The sequence below is a fragment of the Anguilla anguilla genome, chromosome 13, assembly GCF_013347855.1.
Source record: "Anguilla anguilla isolate fAngAng1 chromosome 13, fAngAng1.pri, whole genome shotgun sequence".
Classification (NCBI taxonomy): Eukaryota; Metazoa; Chordata; class Actinopteri; order Anguilliformes; family Anguillidae; genus Anguilla; species Anguilla anguilla.
In genome coordinates, this window is record NC_049213.1 from 39,473,980 (window position 1) to 39,495,933 (window position 21,954).

Consider the following 21,954-nt stretch of genomic DNA (forward strand, 5'->3'; position numbering starts at 1 on the left):
AAACAACATTCAGGCAGAAATGGAACAATACAGACTTGCTAACTCAAGAATGCAGGTGTAGCCCCCCAGGAAACAGCCTCCACACAGTATTCACTCTTTGAATGATAAAGGCATCAAGTTTGATGAAAAAAAAAATCTAATTTACATTACAATACAATACAATAAATACATTATATTGCAATAAATTGCATAAAATACATTACAATGCACTGTGGAAGTGGAAACTCAGTGTCAATCTCAGGAATACAAAAGGCCCAGTAGGCCCATTCATAGTCAACAAGCTTCGTTCACAAAACTTTCTCGAAATTCTTCTTGCCTTTTGTTCTTAATAACAAAAAGTACTAAAAAACCAATCTGGGATCTGCAGACCACGCGCACAACATTAGACCAAGATCCAAAAAGAAAGAAAGATGGTGGCTGTGATGCTGTCTAAAGAGGCGCGTCTTCAGTCTGCGTTGGCCGATGGGCAGGGTTTCCGCTGTTCTGACTGCAGTGGGAAGCTCACTCCACCACTAGGGGGCGCCATAATGCAGTCTGAACAGCGGGGGTCTTCGTAGCAGGATGGAGAGGTCGGGCTGGTGTGTGGGGTCCGCTGACTCCAAATACTGTTGATTGGCTGAAACCAGCAGCCATATGATGAAGGATAGCAATACTGATCATGATGCTGGTTCTCAGATGGATTCACTGAGGTTTGGGGGACAGGGCAATGATTTACCTCAACACGCCCCCCCCACCCCCCAACCCCTACTCCTCACCACGGTGCATCCCCTGGGTGGTGTGTGGCAGCCATATTGTGCAGACTTCCTCACAGCACGAAAGGAAGTGGAATTATTTATATCTGTTAAACTATGGGAAGATTAGATAGCTGTAGATCGCCAAACTGAGTGATCAAACAAAAAACAATCCTAATTATTTTCCCGAAACAGGGGTGTTACGCTGGTTACGGTGAAGAATGCTTGTGTGCTCCACGCAGGCGGACGGGAGGCCCCGGTGGTGATCTGCATCGCGGGCTCGCTGCGCGGATCGTTCCGGCTCGCTTTCATTCGTCAGGGAAGCGATTCCCGCTTCTAAATCACCGGCAAGACAAGCAATGATTTTCCATTGGCACTTTACACGGCCAGCTGCAAACCTGCTTTGTGCGCAGCGATTCTCTGAACGCGCGCCAAAATGGAGGTAATAGTGAGATATAAAAGGTTATCATTTCACCCGTGGTGAGGCAGTATATAGTTCCTGAAATTGTGGTCTCTCCATTTAATAGATTGGATACAATGGGCTCGACAAACAGTTCGCAATAAATCATCCGGCTTTTCAGCGCCTCTTCCCGTTCCCCTTTCCTTACTCTGCAAAATATTACCGGCCAAGAACCGTGTGGGCGTTCATGAGCGTTTCAGGTCACGTCGCACATTCCTTCTATTGTACCGTATCGATTTCGGGGAAAAAAAAGAAAAAAAAACGTATCATTGCTGACAAAAACAGAAGAAGCCTTCTGTGTTTCTGAAAACTCAGCTTCAGCCAAATCGTCTGATGTGATCTCTAATTGGGGTGCATGGTTTTTTTTTTCTGTAAATGATAGTCAATAAAATTATCCAGTTCATTGAGTATACATGGTTTGTATTGCTCCCACTATACGGTATATATAGGCTACAGCACTGTGCTGCCAAGCCTGGGGGAATTGCTAAGTTATTTGTGCGTCTGTTCTAAAAATCAATCAACTGAACTCAATCAGCATCTTTTCTTTCGCTTTGACACAAAAGTAATTACAAGTTTGTTTGTTTTTTTCCACAAAAAATTGTTTGGTAAGCTGATTTTGGTGTTTACTGAACTCCCCCCAAACTGTTTCTATGAAGGAAATTAGTGTACAATTGCATTTTCTTGTGCATTAAATTTAAGGGCAGATTTGAATGAGCACAGACCAGGGAAATTTCCATGTTTCAGAATCACTTCGGATGAAGGTCGTCATTCAGTCCAAACATCCACATCCTCTCCCAGGGAAAATGCCGTTACGTGTGAATGCAGTCCTGGGTTGTGCTGCTGGGTGGTTAGTCTTGGTAAGGCACTGTAGCACAAGGATGGGCATCACGGTCTGCTATTGAACCCGATCCTCGTCAGTACCAACTGTGGTTGGCTGCCTATACATACAATACAATAAGTGCATACCGAAGGTCATTGGAACAACTACAAAACACAGGTCCGATAAGGTAAAATACTCACTGTGTAACATAATATAATACTCATATAATACTCATTATGTAACATTCCCCATAAGATGGCACACAATTGGTGCTAGCGCCCCCTAAGGACGGGAGGATTTCAGTCGGCTGTGATCACAGCATCTCATTCTGCACGAAACATACCCTGCTGGATGATCAGGCTCCTGCAAATCCACCTGTTGATCCCAGTGTGCATTTCTGTCGCCTGGAACTGCTCCAATTGGGTGTGGCCTACCTCCAAAGACGAGGGTTAGGGTTAGCGATGGGGTTAAGGTTACACTAAACTTTTCCCATTTAGAGCTAGGCCACTCCCCATTGGAGCTAGGCCACTCCCCTTTGGAGCAAGGCCACTTCCCTTTGGAGCAAGGCCACTCCCCATTGGAGCAAGGCCACTCCCCATTGGAGCAAGGCCACTTCCCTTTGGAGCTGCTCCAGGTGTCAGCAATGCCCTTCTCTGTCGAACTGCATATTTAAGTAATTTCCTTTGACTCGTGTCTGTGTGAGGCTGACTGGAAAATTGTGGCATAACATCACACGCTTTTCGGCACTCTCCTGGATCAGTGTGAGGTAGGAACGCGTTCGGGTACTCCTTGGGTTAAGGGACTTTTCACGAAAGCGACCTTTCGTGAGCCAAGGAGATCACGTACAGGAACCCGATCTTGCCGCCAATTACCGAAATGAACGTGTCGCATAATAATTGCTGTTATGGATTGCTTCATATTGGATGCGCAGCAGCAAACGTCCTGACCTGTTTGACACAGCAAGAGTTGTTTGGGTTGGAACTTGAACTGCATGCTGAAGACCTCATCTGAAGACAAACTGTTTCCAAAAAAAAAACATGTTTTTCCCCCATTTCACTTTTCACTTATCACAGATTAGACAGATTTGGAAGCTGTACCACATCCCAGAATTCAACACAAATTGTAATAGCTGTTAACGGTCGGGTGAATTTTTACTTTGGAGTTTAAATTATTTTGCTTATCGGTGGGTTTTCACCTTCCTGTGTATTATTGCTTCAAAAAACATTTCTAAAACAATTTCAGTATCCTCTCTTTTTGGCTTTGTTGTTTCATTTTTATATTTACTGGACAGTTAAGCCATTTATGCTATGAGATTGTAAACGAAGACTGGACAGTTTCATTCACCCCATTCGAAAGGCTACTCTTCTGGCCAGTGCACCCCTGATTCAATAAAAATGTCCTTAATTTTACTTTAAAAAATTTTAATTTAGTTTGTAAAGAATTACCAAATATTTTTTTGATATGTCTTTCTTATTAAAAAAACAAAATTTCAAAACTTGCAGAATGGTGATTTTGAAGAACATTTTGAAACTGAAAGCTAAGAAACCTTTAATATAATTTGTGTCCAGAAAGAGAATGTGGTCTGAAATTAAGTCCCTTATGGTCATGAGGCAGATTTCATTGAATTCAGCACATCTTCATATCGAACACAGCACTTTTCTTTAAGACAGCCTGCCAATTTAGATTGAATTCAGTTCCAGTTCCAACCCTGAACAACTCCCTGCTAGAACGAGGGGGCAAAAATGGAAATTAGCAACGCTTGCCTGCCAGGTCATGTTGTGGACGCAGAAACTCTGGGGATTTTCAAGACCAGGCTTGATACGATGTTCGATACTATCTAGTCTGCAGGTAATCAGCACGCTAATTTAGTCAGGAAAATGGCGAGATTTCTTGGGCTGAAAGGCCTGTTATGTTATGTTGAGTTAATTCAACAATTCCAGTTCTGTTAGATGACCTGTGTAAAGCATATGGAGAACCTCAATTAGCAGGCCACGCCGAGTCTCAGCATTCTGCAAACTGTGGCATATGTTCTAAACTGATGGATTTACCGTGTCTGACCTTGCGCCGGGGTGTGTTGTTTTACCCGCACAAACTTATGGTCAACATTACTGCCAAACTGGGGGGACAGCTGGGCAATCTGGCATTAAACAATGTTCAACAACCAAGCAAACGTTCATGTTGCCAGGCTAGCCTCCAGCTAATCCAGATCCTTCAGCCCACAGACTTCAGTTTATTCAGTTTATAAGACTTTATGGATATTGCTTAGCTCCCATTTTGAGACAATAAAAACACACTGCCATCAGTTTAGAATTTATAATTAAACATGGGAGAAAGGGGGAGGGGGGGGCAGATAAATATGTTTCGCAAAATTTCTGACAAATGTAGCCGTCAGGTGGCTCTGTAAAAAAATGACCTGTTAACATACTATGAAGCTCAAGCTATGCTAGTTTGTGAGCACATGGATCCTGATAGGTTGAATCATTTCACAGTAACATAAAAGCTGTCGGTCTAATTCAAATATTGATAAAGGCTTGTATTCTAGCAACGTTGTAAGACGAGAGGCTCTGTCATTTAGATGTTCTGTGCTTAAAAACTCATTTGAAAATGTGAGAACTTCTGGTTTCCAGCTCCCTGAGGCCATATGTGTTGAGCGGGATTATATGGAAATTTTATGTTTCTGAGACGCATTGAGATGTATTGCTGTAAGCCAAAAGGTGTGAATGAAGAGTCACTTCTAAGCATTGAGTTAAGACTGACGCTGAGAGAACGTGGCATCTCCTGTTCGGCTGTGTTAATTACCTTAAGCTGTCACCTGTCTTATTGATTTATTGGCGACTCTGATTTACAGTGTCTTCCCCTTTTGAAATATCAGGGTTTTTTGGAAGCACACATTGTCTCTGAACAAGAGTTCGTGATTGAAAGGTTGTTTTGGCTGGAAATGCGCAAAACTTGTGTGTGTGCATGCGTGTGTGTGCGTATGTGTGTGTGTGTGCGTGTGCATGCGTGTGCGTGCGTATGTGTGCACACATTTGTGTGCGTGCGTGCGTGCGTGCATGTGTGCGTGCGTGCGTACACATTCTAACAGTGTTAATTCAATTCTTAACAGATAACATTTGGACCCACTCTGGAATGTGGGACCAAATGTTATTTATATACCAAATGTTAGAGCTGAATTAACACTGGACATTTTACTGTGTACTGTGGTCCATCTATTTTGACCCTGCATGGCTGGGTGATGCTAACGCTTTGGGTGACCAAAACAGTTGCATCATCTCAATGAGTTTCTACCCCTGTATACCTGGCAGCATGAGCAACAGTGCAGTATAGTGGTTAAGGAAGTGGCATTGTAACCTAAAGGCTGCGAGTTTTATTTGCAAACAGAGTCGACACCACCCGGCTGATGCAGATATTTAACCTGCATTACCTTCAGTATGTATCCGGCTGTACGAACAGATATTGGGCTCAATACAATGCAAGAGCTGCATGGGTAAGAACGTCGTTTACATGGCTGTAGTGCGATGTAGTTTAAGTCAACCTTGGGCCCCGGTTCACAAGGCCGAGCAACTTGGTTGACCGGTTACCCAGAAGTCAATTCATTCCATACGAAGCTGAGCGAACCTGGCGACTGTGGTGTCGCCCCCAGGCTAAACTTTTTGCAGACGTCACCTGCCACCTGCCAACAGGTATCACCTGCCAACAGCCAGTTCTGCACTTCCTTTGTCTTCCTGCCGGTAGGATACATTCCATGAATAATTGTTCCACCCCAGTGGCGTATTTGCAAATAAACAAGGTTTTATGCCAAAAAACTACATTTTTGACCATTTTGGGATTTCAGCTGAGTTGTTTGGGAAATCAAATTGTCAGCATAGTTTTGAAGCTGCTTTTGATGACAAACTTTTTTTTTCAGTAACACTTTCTATGTGACTAGCACTGTGTTCATAGTGCATTACAAGTGCCTCATAAGGCACTACAGATGCAGTTATGCAGCCCTACATGTGGCTTCATAGAAAGTGTTACCCCTATTTTTCTTCATAAAAAAAGTTGTAGTTGCACAAGGTGACGGAGAGGACTCAACGGGAAGCTCCTGCCCCGCCCTCAGCACACAGCACCGTGCACCTGAGCGATCCATCGACCGCATCGCGCGCTGCGTGAGCGTGGGATTAGTCTGTCTCCCGAGGAGAGGCCAGAGAGCTGATGGAAGAGGGAGAGAGGGACAACAGAAACGATTTGACGCTGCAAAGACCGAAGAGTTCAGGCCCAACACCTGATCAGGGTCTTTTTTACAGGGTGTCAAACAATCGTCTGTTTGTCAGAGCCTGTGTGTGTCTCTCCACTTCAGTTTATTTACTGTGGTTTATTTATTGCTCGTTAGAGTAGTTTTTTTTCTTTTTCTTCTCCGAATAGTTTTGTTTTTACATTGTTCTTATGTTCGCATTGTGTGATGCTCTAGATTTAGAATGTCCACAAAATCCCAGTGCTATGCAAAACATACTTAATTTTTTTTTTTCTATCTGATTATTCTGTACACAGGCATCAACAGCCTGGAAAAACCAAAATGCTTGCTATTTGTAAGTACATTCAAAAACTAACGGCCTGAAAGCAAGTATCAGGAATAATTTTGTTTTCGGGGCATAATCATTTCCTACAATAAATGTATTATGGAATTTACTCAAGTGACCGGGTATTTAACTGGACGAAGAAATTAGGCTTAAGAAATCTACACACACACACACCTTCACCTAGATGTAATCAGGTAAAATTCACCTTGATCTGGAAGCCCAGCAGAGCTGAAGTATTATGGTCTCACACGGGTACTATAGTCCATTAGGAGATGCGCTTGAAGGAGAACCATTATGACTTTTCCCCCAAGAAGCGTGGTGGTGATGAGGAGGTCACAGCTGGAGGCTGGGCGGGGGGGGGGGCGGGGGGGGGGGGGGGGGGGGAATCAGGGACTGGAACAAATGCAGTGGAGCAGAGTATGTCCCCTGCACAGACAGCAGGCCCACGAGTACCGTTTTTCCCTGAAAAGCCGTAAAATTGTCTGAGTGGCTGGCTTTTTACGCCTGGTTATGAACGTGGCCTTTGGTGGCTCCGTAATAGGACCTTAATTTCAAAATCGAGGACCGCAGTTTATTCTTGCACCAAATGGGTCTCATCTCACTTCTGTCTCTTCGTTATATTTTGCCATTCCTCTTCGCCTCATCCTCTCTCTCTCTCTCTCTCCCTCACTCTCTCTCTCTCTCCCCCTCCCCCTCTCTCTCCCTCTCTCTCTCTCTCTCCCTCCCTCTCTCTACCGATGTTTGCCACTACACCATTTTGAAAGGTCGTGCACCCCTCCCCTTCCCGAGGCTTTATTGACCGGGGCTGAGGTGTGAATTAGACCCAGGTCCTCTGAAAGGGATTCTGAGGGCTCTGTCTTTCAGGGTGATTGAGGGGGATGAGAAGCGTTTGGACAGGGCACTTTCAGCACCGCTACAGGACACATGCACTCTGACACACACACGCACTCACGCACACTACCCACACACACACATGCACGCACGCACGCACACTACCCACACACACGCACGCACGCACGCACGCACGCACACTACCCACACACACACACGCACACACACTACCCACACACACACACACGCACACACAAACACACACACATTATCACACGCACACACACACAACACTCTCTCACACACACACACACACGCACGCACACTACCCACACACACACACACACGCACGCACACTACCCACACACACACACACACACAAACACATACACACACACATACACACTATCCCCACACACACACACGCACACACAAACACACACACATTATCACAAGCACACACACACACTCTCTCACACACACACACACACACACACACGCTCTGTCCCTGGAGCCTCTGGAGGGGACATGTTGAGTTAGCTCAGGCTGAAGCGCGAGGGAGAATGTTCCGGCGTCCTGCTGAGAGCGCTTTAATGGTGGCCTGCCTTGTTCAGCCAGCAGGTCTCCATGTTGACCTGTCTCCAGTGATAACCTGAGCCGCTCCGTTAGGCCAAGCACAGGTGAGGCTGCTGCTCTAAGTGTGCCGCCAAAAAAAAAAAAAAAACCCTTCTTCACCCTTCTTCAATCCATTTGCAGTCTTTTCTCTTTTTCAAACAAATGTGTGTCGCTCGCCTGAGAACATTACCAAGCAAGGACGTAAATTTTCAGGACACTAGGACTGCACTGGTGGGTCCCAACACTGATGCCCTCTAACTAAAAGGGGCTGCTCTGTAATATCTTCAAAGGAGCGTCAGTCCAGCCTGACCTCTACCTTCTGCTACATTTGTGCACCTGACCCCCCCCCCCCCCCCCCCCCACTGTGCCCCTGCATTTCCTGGCCACATCGCCTGTCTGTTCTGTCGTACCACCCCTCCCCCCCCCACCTCCCCTGCCCCACCCCCACCCCCAGCCACCACCACCACCCACACCCTGCAGTAAAGAAAAAAGAGATATACAGATGTGTGCCCTTCATGCAAAAACAAAAAACAAACACTAAGCACATTTGGAAATAAATTATAACTATTATATAACAGGGAGTCATGACAGCAAATTCAAAACATTATTGATAGACTGAGAAATCCATTTTGGGGGAGCTTTCTCTACATGAATAAATCCAAAGGAAAATGTGATGCAATAACACCGGCTGTACGAACGACTTTGCTGTTATACGACACAGACACAGTATATTGCTCCACTTTTACTAAATTCTTAATGGCAATGCCCAGCCAGTAGTGTTCCGATAATTAATATTATTGCTAATTACTGTTTTTTTCTACTCGAATACACCTCCCATCTTTCTTTATTGCGCATAAAGGATGATAAACAACTAGGAAATGGCAGCGTAAAACGTAACGGCATCTCGATACAAGACGTGGCATCTGTAGATGACGATAACGATCGCACCTGTGTCTGAATTCGCGACTCGCGGCCAAGCTCGCGGGAGGTTGTAAGGTTGCCGTTGCCAAGAGCGAAGTGCACTGCATTAGCGTAGTGGTTAATAACCGCTAGCCGTGCCAATACCGCGCCTAGCAATGCCAGACAGCAAACAGAACTAATGGGGCTTTGTGAATAAGTAGCTGCCATGGACTTAATATGAGCATTTCAAACAGGGAAGGTTTGTTTTTCTTTTTACCATTCCAGAATTCCAGAAAACATTGAAGGTTTCTAAATGCACTCTGTCAAACCAGTTACAGTACATGTAGGAGACCCCACAGCAAGATTTTTATTTACCATGAGGCGCAATTACAAATTTGGGTTTGTAGTGGCTACCAGCGATCCCTGTGTCAAAGAAAACAACCCAACGGATAGTCATTCTTTAGCACAGAACGCAGAACAGCCATCAATCATGATAGTCTGATAAATATAGAATACTTCAGTGGCAGCACATTGCTGATGCATTTTTAGTAGATATGCTATTACTGTCAAAGCCAGAGTTGACAACAGGGTGTATGCTTACTAGTGTGTAAAGCACATTTGTTACTGTAGGTCATACGTGCTGTACAGTCTCCTTTCATCGGCATATATTATAACCTTGGTAGGCGGGTTACATTAGCCAACATTTTCACTGATATTAACTCATGTTTGATTGAGCATCAACAGTGTAATTATGCACAATTCAAAATTATATAGGTGGACCATTATTGTACGGTGTTACCAATTAGACATTATAATGGACTACTGCTGTCCTTTTCTAGTGGAAATTATTAATGGGACATAGATTCTGTACTAATTGCGCTACACAGACTAACTTTAACTATTTCCCATTCCAGAAGGAAGACATGTAGACAGTGCACTCATATGTCAATCCTTAATAATAATGTATTTGTCCCAGTGACCTCCGGTATGCAATTATTGTACGTGACTTTGGATGAAAGCGTCTTCAAAATAAAATGCAATGCAATGTAATGGGTTTTTTTGGGGGGAGGCGAGCAGTGAGACATGTCACCCCCAATATTTTCATATGAATTAATCGCTAGACTGGCCGATACGCTTGTGAGACTTGACATTTAGTTACGCGAGACAAGGTGGCCGGGCTGTGCGCTGTCCTCCCCAAATTGCAATGAAACCAGTGCCTAGGAGTTCGCTATCCCTGGCCAATCTGATTTAGTATCCGCCGTATTATTGGACCACGACAACAACCTTTGCCTGCAATTCCCAGCTGAGTAAATCGGGAGACCATTTGCTTCAATCAGAGAACATTCTGTGCCAGACTCGTCATTAACATTTTGTCTCAGTCAGTGATTGAATCTGTACGTCGTACCGTTACTCGCAATAGGACTGTTTTTCTGAAGTTAGGCGCTCAATAAGATTAGATGTAATATCACGCTAATATTCTAAATAAATATGTGAAATAAAAACAGGCCGCTGTTTTTTTTTTGTTTTTTTTTCAGAGAAACTAACTGGGCTTTAAATGGTTGACACTCAATTGCATGAAGATTATACGTCGTGATCAGTACATTGTTAAAAAATCAATAACTGTCAGTCAGTCTTGTGTTCGCGCATTAATGAAGCCGTGATAGATGTTTAAGCCTGGTCATCTCGCGGCCTCTTCTCTTTCTTCCCTTCATTTGAAGAGTAAAATGGGGGAAGGGGGGGGGGGGGGGGGGGGGGGGGGGGGGGGGGGGGGGGGGGGGCGCCGTGCATAAAGAGGGCAGTAATTTCTTCACGGATCACCCAATATGGATGTAAAAACCCAAAATTACACCTAACTAGCTGGAGTACCGAGACAAAACAACTAGAATTAGTGTCACTGTCAGAATATTTACGCACCGAACTGTATCGTCCATTTTAAAGTTTATAGCATTACATAAATCTATAAGTTGGCTTATCCTTTATTTATAATAAACAAGTCGCGTCATTTGACAGAAAAAGCATCACACTTGACAGCATTCCAAGGGCATAAACGCATTTTTGGTCGGTCAGTTTTGGCGGTGCATCTGGAACTAACGCATTTTGCATAAAACGTAGCCTATAATTTATGGCATATTATCTGACTTTCCACACACGCACAAGTTAGATAATAGCGCAATGCACCTCAAACCCTCTTGGATAAAAAACCAAAAGCACACACCACAGATAGCCTATTCGTCGTCTCTTATCTTCATCACTCACGAGATAATTCATTTTTCGTGTTCATCGCTTGGCATTCCTCATATCGATTATAAACCACAGCGTAGTAAAGACTGATAACAGAATGTCAATTGTCACGATTTGATGTGCTTGGCGGAGGACACGGTCAATATTTAGCAATGCAAGCAACTCTGAATTTTCTGAATGAATGAAAACCTCTTACTCCGCGGCTTTCAAGTAGTCGCGTGCACCTGCAGCTTCCAAAGGGAACAACTTGGGGTGCTGTAAATAAACATTTGATTTATTGGACACATTTAATTAATGATGGTGGCCGATTCACAGCGCTTGGAAACAGAACCCGCTGCGACCCGTTTTTTTTTCTTTCTTTTTTCGTTTTTTTTTTTTTTTTTTGATGCTTCAAAGTGAGCAGACACTGCCTCCTGCGTTTCTTTTCTTTTCTCCCGCTGCGAAAGAAAGATAGTTAAAAGCGGAAAGAGGGCGAGAGGGAATGCGCTCACAGCCGGAAGACCGGGAGAGTGATAGCGCACGCACGAGAGAGAGAGAGAGAGAGAGAGAGAGAGAGCGAGAGATTCGTGTCATTAGGAGTGCTCAGCTTCTCCTCGTATCATTTTCAACTGATAGCGAGGAAGGCGCGCGGCTCCATGGCGAAGCGAGGGATGCATCTGAAGACAAATGATGAAAGGATGAAAAGGTGACGGCACTTCTACTCATTATCGTCACCTCTCTTCCCGTCGATTACCGTTTTTCACACTTGTGCTTTCTCTCGTTCTGCATTCTGTCGTTGTTCGTTTGGGCATACCTGGATTTAACCCCCAGATTGTCTTAGAATATATTGGCATCCGCTACTCCGAGTTTTCCCGAGGGTTTCGCTTTTTCATTTTTGTTGGATTGTTTCTCAATAGAGGTAAGTGCGTTTAAAGCAAAACTGGAATCTTTTTGGTCTGGTGAACTTCGAAAGTGCCCGGTTTCAATATGGATTCTACGCTATATGCTGAAACTTTGATCCAAAACGTTTTTACCGATAATAACTACAGTTGCGCGTGCTCTTGTTCCATTAATGTCTTTGTCGCTCATATGCCGTTGCTAATACCAGTTGAGCCCATCCGCATGTTTTATGAACTGCTGCATCAAAATAGATGCGTTTTACGCAAACTGTAATGTTAACCATGTGGTGTAAATTGTAATTCGAGAAGTGGAGAAATTAACAGGATTCATGTGCAAACGAAATATTAAGTGAACAGTTTGAGCCTTTGACGTTCGTGAAGAGAAATGTAATTTGTTATATCTAGGCACTTAATTGGGAATCAACTAGAGAGGATATACTTGAAATGGATACAACATTAAAATCAGTTCTTATTGCCCTGATTCAACAAGTGTGGATCATTTGGTCGAATCCCGTTATAGGAAATATACGCTAATAGAGAAAGGCTTATTTTTCTGGAAAGGTTGTTATTTTCCCGTCTGTTTTATGCAACAAAATTTGCAGTCAGGATATATCAGAAAATAGATATAGGCTACTTAGTAGTATGTATATAGGTGTCTACTGTACTGTAGCTGTTTCGTTATTGTTCATTTAATCGCCATCACGAAATTAGGTACTGATGAATAATACGTATTGATAAAATAATATTACGCAATTTTAAAATAATGTGTAATCTCGTGTACAGTTAAAGAATGGACATTTGGCATTGGATTTTTTTCAATGCCCATTATCCAAATATAATAGATGATAACATAATATGGTGTTGGTAATGTGATTTAATTTACATTAAAAACCAATTGTAAACACTGTTTTAACCTTGCATGATCATTATGTACCTTTTATAAACTGACTCTTATAGTCACTTATAATGACAGCAAAACAAGTTTGATAACTTTACAGCTTTACCCTTTATATCGGTTTCAGAATCCATCATGGTCGGAGTAACGTTGGAACTGTGCCAGTCCAGGTTCTTACCCTTGGTTCCAGTCCTACGCTAGAATTTTATGTCACGGAACAGACTGAGCTTGGCAGCGGCTTGTATGTGCAAAGGGCAAGATCCAAAGTGACCCGGAGCGTGTACTTGACTTTTTTTTTTTTTATTCCTCTTTATTGGCTGCCTTCAGATGGTCGCTAATCTGAGGAGGGAAATCTGGTCTTGAAGACGGTTGGCTCCCCCCTTCCCCCCGCCCCCCTCCCCCCCTCCTGAGCGCTGAGCCCACATCGCCATGGCGGCGGGTGTAGCGGCTTGGCTTCCCTTCGCCCGGGCGGCAGCCATTGGCTGGATGCCCGTGGCGAACTGCCCGATGCCCATCGCGCCCAGGGGGCAGAGCAAGAGGCAGGACGAGCTGATCGTCCTGAACGTCAGCGGCCGGCGCTTCCAGACCTGGCGGAACACGCTGGACCGCTACCCCGACACCCTGCTGGGCAGCTCCGAGAAGGAGTTCTTCTACAACGAGGAGACCAAGGAGTACTTCTTCGACCGCGACCCGGACTCCTTCCGCAGCGTGCTCAACTTCTACCGGACCGGCAAGCTGCACTACCCGCGCTACGAGTGCATCTCGGCCTACGACGAGGAGCTGGCCTTCTTCGGCATCATCCCGGAGATCATCGGCGACTGCTGCTACGAAGAGTACAAGGACCGCAAGCGGGAGAATGCCGAGCGGCTGATGGACGACCAGGAGGACAACAAGGACAGCAAGCCGCCCAACATGACCTTCCGAGAGACCATGTGGCGGGCCTTCGAGAACCCGCACACCAGCACCATGGCGCTGGTCTTCTACTACGTCACCGGCTTCTTCATCGCCATCTCCGTCATCACCAACGTGGTGGAGACGGTGCCGTGTGGCGCCACGCCCAACCAGAAGGACATGCCGTGCGGGGAGCGCTACACGGTGGCCTTCTTCTGCATGGACACGGCCTGCGTGATGATCTTCACCGTGGAGTACCTGATGCGCCTGTTCGCCGCGCCCAGCCGCTACCGCTTCATGCGCAGCGTCATGAGCATCATCGACGTGGTGGCCATCCTGCCCTACTACATCGGCCTGGTCATGACCAACAACGAGGACGTGAGCGGCGCCTTCGTCACCCTGCGGGTCTTCCGCGTCTTCCGCATCTTCAAGTTCTCCCGCCACTCGCAGGGCCTGCGGATCCTGGGCTACACGCTGAAGAGCTGCGCCTCGGAGCTGGGCTTCCTGCTCTTCTCCCTCACCATGGCCATCATCATCTTCGCCACCGTCATGTTCTACGCCGAGAAGGGCTCCAGCTCCAGCAAGTTCACCAGCATCCCGGCCTCCTTCTGGTACACCATCGTAACCATGACTACCTTAGGGTGAGTGTCACCGAGCTCTCCTCTGACCCCCCCTCCACCCCCCCCACCCCCCTGTCTCTCTGTTCATTGTAGACCTCCTTTGTCTTCTCTCTTAAAAGGGAGCAGTCTCCAGAGTAACTGCTGAAAGTCATTCTTACTGGTGCGGAAAGAATCAGAGTCCACGCCAAGGCGGACATTTTCTGCCTCCTTTAACAGGGCTTCACGCCGAACCTCTCTTCCTTCTTCACATTTACATTATAAAGGCGGATGATTTAGGGTTTGTGAATCAGGTCGAGGTAGATGTATCTCACCTTCTTTTACCCTCTCCGCTCTCTGCTGCTACATATCTGAGAAACCAGCGAAAGGAATGTGCTGATACTGTATGTTGTGTGATCCAAGTAAATTAAAGGCACATAAAAAAGCAATACACATTCTAAAAGTTGTGCAAAAGGCTTGGAAATGTCTTACAGCTAAAATAATTTGCCCGAATCATGGATGTGGGGTTCATTTCAGCTTTGGGGGAGGCACACTGCTGGACTACCCAGTCTCATGCAGTCGGCTATTAAGTCTCACGGGCATACCAGCTAATCAAGGGACACGTCTTCCTGCGTCGCCCCCAGACCGTCGCGCACGGTCTGCATACACCTGACTGATTACCCGGGGTGCTCGAGAGGCTTTCTGAATTGATTTGGGGGGGTGACTTCTCCATTCGCCTACTTGCTCAGTAATTTACTTGAATTAGTCCTCATTAATTTGGCAATTTGGCTCTCTTTGTGTGGTCAGTTATTATATGTAAAGCATTCAGGGAGAAGATGATTTTAATCTGCATCAAATTAGCATTTTCTGTTTCCCTTTGTCTTTTCACATTCTGATATTCTGGCACTTGGCTTGGCTCCACAGGTACTGGGTTTAGTAGCGGACTCCCCAAAGAGTTTGATTCCTCTCGCTGCACATCACAGAAATAGAATATTCAGGCCATCATTTCATATCAGTTGAAAGGGCAAGCATGTCTTTTCATATTCTTGGGCATGGTTCCACTTGCCAGATAAGAATGCTGTTAATGTAATGAGAATTTGCCGTGGCAGTTTTTGTGTGAGTGTGTGTGTGAGTGTGTGTGTGTGTACGTGCGTGTGAGTGTGTCTGTGTGTGTGTGCGTGTGTGAGTGCGCCTGTGTGTGGGTGTGTGTGTGTGTGCGTGTCTGTGTGATTGTGTGTGTGCGTGTGTGTGCATGTGCGTGTGTGTATGCGTGTGCGTGTGTCTATGCGTGTCTGTGCCTGTGTGTGTGTCTGTGTGCGTCTGTGTGCATGTGTGTGTGTGTGTGTGTGTGTGTTGTTCTCTGTAATAACTATGGCTAATAGTAGAACTAATGCCTGTGGTAGAATGAGGTCAGGGTGGGGATGGGGGTACAGAGATGGTGGCTTGGAAGAGTGGGGTTCGGGTAAAGTGAGGGAGGGCTGTGGTGGTGGAGAGGAGAGCAGGGGGGGCGTGGTGGGGGGGGGCAGTAGGGGGGAGCAGGGGGACTGGTGCAGCACCAGGCCACTTCTCTCGTTGTGAAGTGAGAAACCTTTCCTCCTCAATAAGCTGCAGTCACACAAGTGGGTGTCAGGATGAGTAATGGTTAACAGCGGCACATCTGCTGACTAATGCAAACTCTCATCGCGTCCTTAGCGCTGTGTGCCTCGCGCAGGCCCGGGCGGCGTGGAGCTGAGCGGGCCTTCGAGCCGAAGCGCTGTGCCCGCTGCTAACTGTGCCCACTGTTAACTGTGCCTGCTGCTAACTGTGCCCGCTGCTAACTGTGCCCACTGTTAACTGTGCCTGCTGCTAAGTGTGCCCGCTGCTAACTGTGCCCGCTGCTAAGTGTGCCTGCTGTTAACTGTGCCCGCTGTTAACTGTGCCCGCTGCTAACTGTGCCCGCTGTTAACTGTGCCCGCTGCTAACAGTGCCCGCTGCTAACTGTGCCCGCTGCTAACTGTGCTCAGCGAAGGATTTCACACGACTTTAAATCATTCCACTGTTTGCTCGATTTTTAATTTGCCATTAAGTAAGGGATAATGTAAAACGAAGTTGAAGTTTATTGCGTCAAAATAAGCGCTGACTCTATGATTGCCCTGAATGGGCTGTTATTTTGAAATAAGTGACTAGCTGCTGGACCTTTATCTGATTATCTGGCTTACGCCAACCAGACAGAGTAAAAGCCCTGCCATGTGTTTCTTCCTCCCATAAGCTCAGCCAGCTAATATCATTAATTAGTTCTACCTCCTGGTTGGGTAATTTGGCTAATGAGCAAGTCCAGGTGATTGGAACAAAATACTTGAGAGGACTTGCACTTTCTGAATCTGGATTTTCAACCTGTGGTGGCAGATTACATTATAATGTTATGTAAATCAATGAATGACACGAAATGTCAACTCTTTGAAAGTTTAGCATTTTATAGTTTAATCATCATTACTTGTTGTAGTAACCTCTTGGTGATTGGTTTATTACAGAACAGAATATATACTTTTAATTTACATATTTTTAAATGTCAATAAGCTGTTTTTAATAGAAGGCATCAACATTTATCATACTTAGCTACATGAAGATTAATATATTGTCAGCAGTAAATACAGTATATCAGCAGTAGACATGATATATCATCATAAATCAACAGTTGGCTACTTCCCCTGTCTTGGTAGTTCCAGTGTTTTTATTTAATAATATTAGGCTATGTTCTTGACGGAGGCAACATCTGAACAGGTAGCAGAAATGCCGGTGCACTACAGTAGCATACCATTGTTAGCATTCATCATTGACATCAAATGGAGCCAAAATGGCCGGTGTCTCAGGTACATAGGTTCTAGAATGCACTGTCCTCCAATGTTGCTCCTCTTAGCTGTGAACGTGGTTTTGCCCCGCTGGGGATCAACATTGCTGCTACACGTCTTCAATCATGCTGCGATTCATTTCACGTGCAGAACCATACACATCCCTCACTTCTCGTAGGTCACTTGCTTTCCAACATGTCAAATTATCCGACGCCTCTGTTTTGACGTGTCGCCGCACCTGACCGTAAATAAGGATGGATGAGACGACAGGTTTATCGAAGGCGAAATACGAACAAAGACGAAGTTAATGGGAACACTTGGGTTAACGTTCCCCATCTACGTCTTCTCCAAGGACTTGACCGTGCTGTACCGTTTCTGATCCGTCCTGGTTTGCCTGTCGGTTAAACTTTTAGGGAGCTGGAGTGTGTGCTGATTTTCATTCTCTGTTAATTATTGCTTTGTTTCCGTTAGTCTAACCACCATCTCTGTGGGTGATGGAGTTCATAGCACCCCAGAAACAATGCACACGGAGTGCTAGAATCTGTGAATACGAGTACAAAATGGATATTGCGTCTTTGTCGCTTTTCAGTGCTTGTATTTGTTTTGGTATGAAAAGGGCATATTATCTCCGCGGACATCTAAATTTATCCTCACAATACCTTTGGCATAAATTAATCACATGTTTGTGTTAATTAAATAAATAAAATATAAATAAAACCGATAAATATTTCTGAGACTTGGCAGGACTTGATTTTTAATTCAGCGCTCATGCTGTTTAATATAATTCAGTGTTTCTTAGAAAGCGTCCCTTTCTAACAACATGCTGTCTCCTGCTATTGTACTGTTGCCCAGTACCTGAGATGTATTCCCCAAATGCCACAAAATGGCGGCCTTCCCGCTGTGTTAAACATTTCTCTTTGTTTCTGATCCAGAGCGAAGAGAAACGATCATTCTGCACTGCGGGGAAAACAGGTGGCTTTGTAATAAGCAAACAGGAAATTTCTTTTGAAGTTTTATATCGGCATAGTCTCTTATTATTATAACTTCCTCCCAAACATTTGCTCCTCGTAGTACATCTCAGCATGAGTTTGAAATTATTTGAAGACTTTTTTAAAGTAGTTATATCCAGCAAAAAAGAAAATAATTGGATATCTGCAAAATCCAGTTCATTAAAATAACTTTCAGCATTTCGGTCAACTTTCTTCTACGGCCAGTGAGTTTTCTGAGGTACAAGAAATATGTCATAAAATGTTGTAAATGTTCTTTTTTATTATTCTATTTGACTTTTAAAGACTTAGGTATCAAAATTGATTTGGCTTTTCGAAGTAGCCTGCGTTGTATGACCTATATTGATCTTTTTTGACACTAATTCTTCACAAAATGTCTGAATGACATGCATTGCTAGAGTCCGCTGACATACAGAACGTTTTTTTTTAGAAAACCAAATTATTGCTCATAACCTCTGTCAAACCACCAAAGGCATTGCTGTCTTGAGACTATATTATTTGACTATATTATAATCTTCTATTACTTTGAAAGTAACTGCGAGCATATGGAAGGACCTTTTGTATAACTTGGAGTTATAAATTGGCTAGATCTTTGTCTCACACCAGAACAGTTGTAATTCATAGCCACGTGTTGAAAGCGTTTTGCCTACGGTTAGCGTTAATGTGAAATACGCGTGAATATAAAAAGAAGACGCTGAGTGGTCTATTGTTCGGAGGTGAGCCATTTTCTTTTCGTTCCTGACGGTGTAAGTTTTTTTTTTTTGAAAAACGGTGGTGTTTTACGGTGGTAATAATGATGAGTGCAGATGACACTGTGACATTGCGCTGCGGTAACGGCTGTTCTGGGGGGGGGGGGGGGGGGGGGGGGGGGGGGCGGTACGGCGCTGGCGACAGACAGCAGACGCGTCTCACCCGGCCGTCCGACTGATTACCCCCCCCCCCCCCCGCCACTGCGTTCGGCGACGAGCTGACGGGGGCCCCCCGAAAGACGTCAAATGATATCAGTTCCGCGATTTCGTTAAACGAGTCATTTTTAGCACGTTCGTTTCAGATGGGGTTTTTTTTTTTTTTTTTTTTGCCCAGGTTTTGTCGTTGATTGGCAGAGCCCATACTGTAAGGCACTGTTCCCCAGGGGTGTAGCACAAAATTTTGGGCCCCATACATAAGCAGTCTCTGTGGGCCCCCTTCCTCTCTTGATCCATGTCTCTCACGCATCATTCCAGACTTTTCGAGGGCCCTCCCCCCCATTCGGGCCCTGGGTAGTCAGTCACACTTTTTCCCCCACTACGACGCCCCTGCTGTTCCCACAATGCACTGTTCCCAAAACAGGCTTTCTTTCAGTGGCTTTAGATTCTTCTGAATTCTGTTTGTTAAATTCTGTAGGAGTTTGATATCGTATGGGACGATCTCAAGAGTGCAAGTTCGATGTAATTTGACGTTTTAAAAAGATGTTTTACTTATGTTGCGTGCTACACGTTGCTAAATAATTCCAACACCAGCTCTAGCCCATAACACAGTGCTGCGTCTTAAAATTAAGTTCCTACTTTGCAATTGCACAATTATACATTTATATACATACATTAACAGAGGTGCAGTGATTCAGCTGTTCCATAAAAAATAAACATAAAAATATAAGATTGGTACTCCTTTCTTGGGCTCCTTAAATATATTAGTTTACCTGTATATTTTTCTGACTGTACCACTGACAGATTGGATTAATGAATAGCCCGTTCACAGTCTGTAGTTTCTGTAAAAATGTTAGCGGCTGGAATATGTTATTTAAAAATGGGCGTTACCAAAGGTAGGTTTGTGAGGGCTTATACGTTTCGAAAAGGCCAGATGTATTTAAAAAGGTTTTCAAAAATATCTACTGAAGTTTGGGAAAGCTGTGCATGGTCAGAAGAGGTCTGAATGTGTTATGAAGGCTGGTGCATTATAGATTTTCCGAGTGAATAAGAAAATGCGCAGCTTGTTTGGTGAGGTGCAGACCAAGGGACTTGCAGGTAAAACTGAAAAAGAAAAGTCGCACACTCTTTTCACTGATGCGGGTATGTGTGTTGTAGCTTTCTGACATGGCTGGAGCATCATAGTGTCTTGTTGTTCTTTGCCTGCTGTTTGATTGCATTCAAAACTCGCAACACACATCAGGGAGAGAGCCTTGTTCTCCTGTTGCACACCGCACACCAGGAGAACACTGCGTTTCCTCACAGGGAAGCTTTTATTATGTTATTGTCGCGTTGATATTTTATCATTACCACATTGATATTGTAAAGCCTAGTGGCTGAAAATAAGATAATCCTAGAGTAATCAAACAACTAGACAGTACAGCTTTTTGTTTTCACTGTTAAAAAAGAACAATGAAATGAGAAACTTTTTATACTTTTCTAAATATTTTACCCAATAACAATAACAATGACAGCCAAATGAGGCACATTTTTTCATATACTTTTCTGCTTAATGGAATGTAATATTCCATAATTGTGTTGCAGATTGTAAAATTTTATGCATGTTCCACCGCTGTTCCAACAAGGGATCCCACAGAGGACCCAGAGACAGCACGAAAACTTCAGGATGCAAGGAACATAAATTCACACACAATCCTTCTGGGGCATTTTGTTATTATGTATGTATCATGGGCAAGATTTTGTCTTGTGGGGGTGCGATGGGGGGCGGGGGGTGGGGGTGGGTGGACGGGGGGAGTCTCAGCTTTTAGAAGCCTGCTGATTCATGTTTTTCTTTCTTGTGCCTGACAAGAGTTTTAATCTCACAGCGTTTCATAGCAGTAATGAATCCCATTCTACAGTTTCAGGCAGTCGCTGGAGATTTTCAGTTGATTAGGAACAGCAACACAAAAAAACTACAGATGATACAAGCAGGAATTTTGAGGAACTTGAACAAGTGTTTAACAAACACACCCAATGATTGCTGAGTGTGTTGGTACATGTTTTGTGTTGGTGTCTCCAAACACACAGATGAGACCACGAGTCACTTAGAGTCCTGTTACTTATTCACCACTAATGCCGTTCTGATTATGGAAGGTCGGGGCCAGAAGGCATTTTCACAAGAGTTCAACTCTTTTGCACCTGAGGACGGGCGTCCATTATACGAGTGGCAGGCTTCCGATTGGTTGTTTTCTGATCGAGACCAAATCGTAAGAAAGAATTTAGGTCGTAACGTCACAACTCGCAAGGTATGAGGTACCATTTCAAACCAATCTGACTAGCTTAACGGGCTCCCGATTGCTTTTTCGACATTTGGGCGCAATGGGCTTGAATTTGTCGGGTGTGAGAGGTCACACGAGCTGATTCTGTGTTTCAGTTCCCGTCGACCAATCAGGAGGTGGCTCTGTGTATGATGTTTTTCCCGCTGTGATTTGCCGAATGTAACGGCATCTGACCTGGTTGAGAGCTCGTATAGTCTACGCTATCATCCAATCAGGGTTGTCAGAATCTGAACCTCGTTAAGTGTGAGAGGGCATCCGATCTCCCGACATCGTAACTCGTGAGAAAATCGCGGTTTAGATTAGCATACGTAAGTATAAGTGTGCGGTGTGATCTCACTGAAGCTGTGTTTTTAATGGACCTCTGAGTAGCACCTCTCTCTATTGGATGTGGACTCTGCCTCTTTTGTTTTTTTCACGGACTTGTTCATCATAAGGGTGAGCCCCTGTGTAATATGCTCCAGAATGTTCCTGAAATCAGT

The 21,954-nt window shown here is 44.7% G+C and overlaps 1 protein-coding gene across 2 annotated transcripts in view; it reads left to right on the forward strand.

Annotated features, from left to right (window-relative positions):
* Positions 1-13,333: 13,333 nt before the first annotated feature.
* LOC118211651 (potassium voltage-gated channel subfamily D member 3-like) overlaps positions 13,334-21,954 on the forward strand; it is a 103,084-nt gene continuing 94,463 nt past the window's right edge. For both annotated transcript variants that reach the window (XM_035389018.1, XM_035389019.1), the window contains exon 1: positions 13,334-14,462. In XM_035389018.1, coding sequence (XP_035244909.1) covers positions 13,360-14,462 — 1,103 coding nt within the window. In that variant the 5' untranslated portion in view covers positions 13,334-13,359. The remainder of the gene's footprint in view (positions 14,463-21,954) is intronic.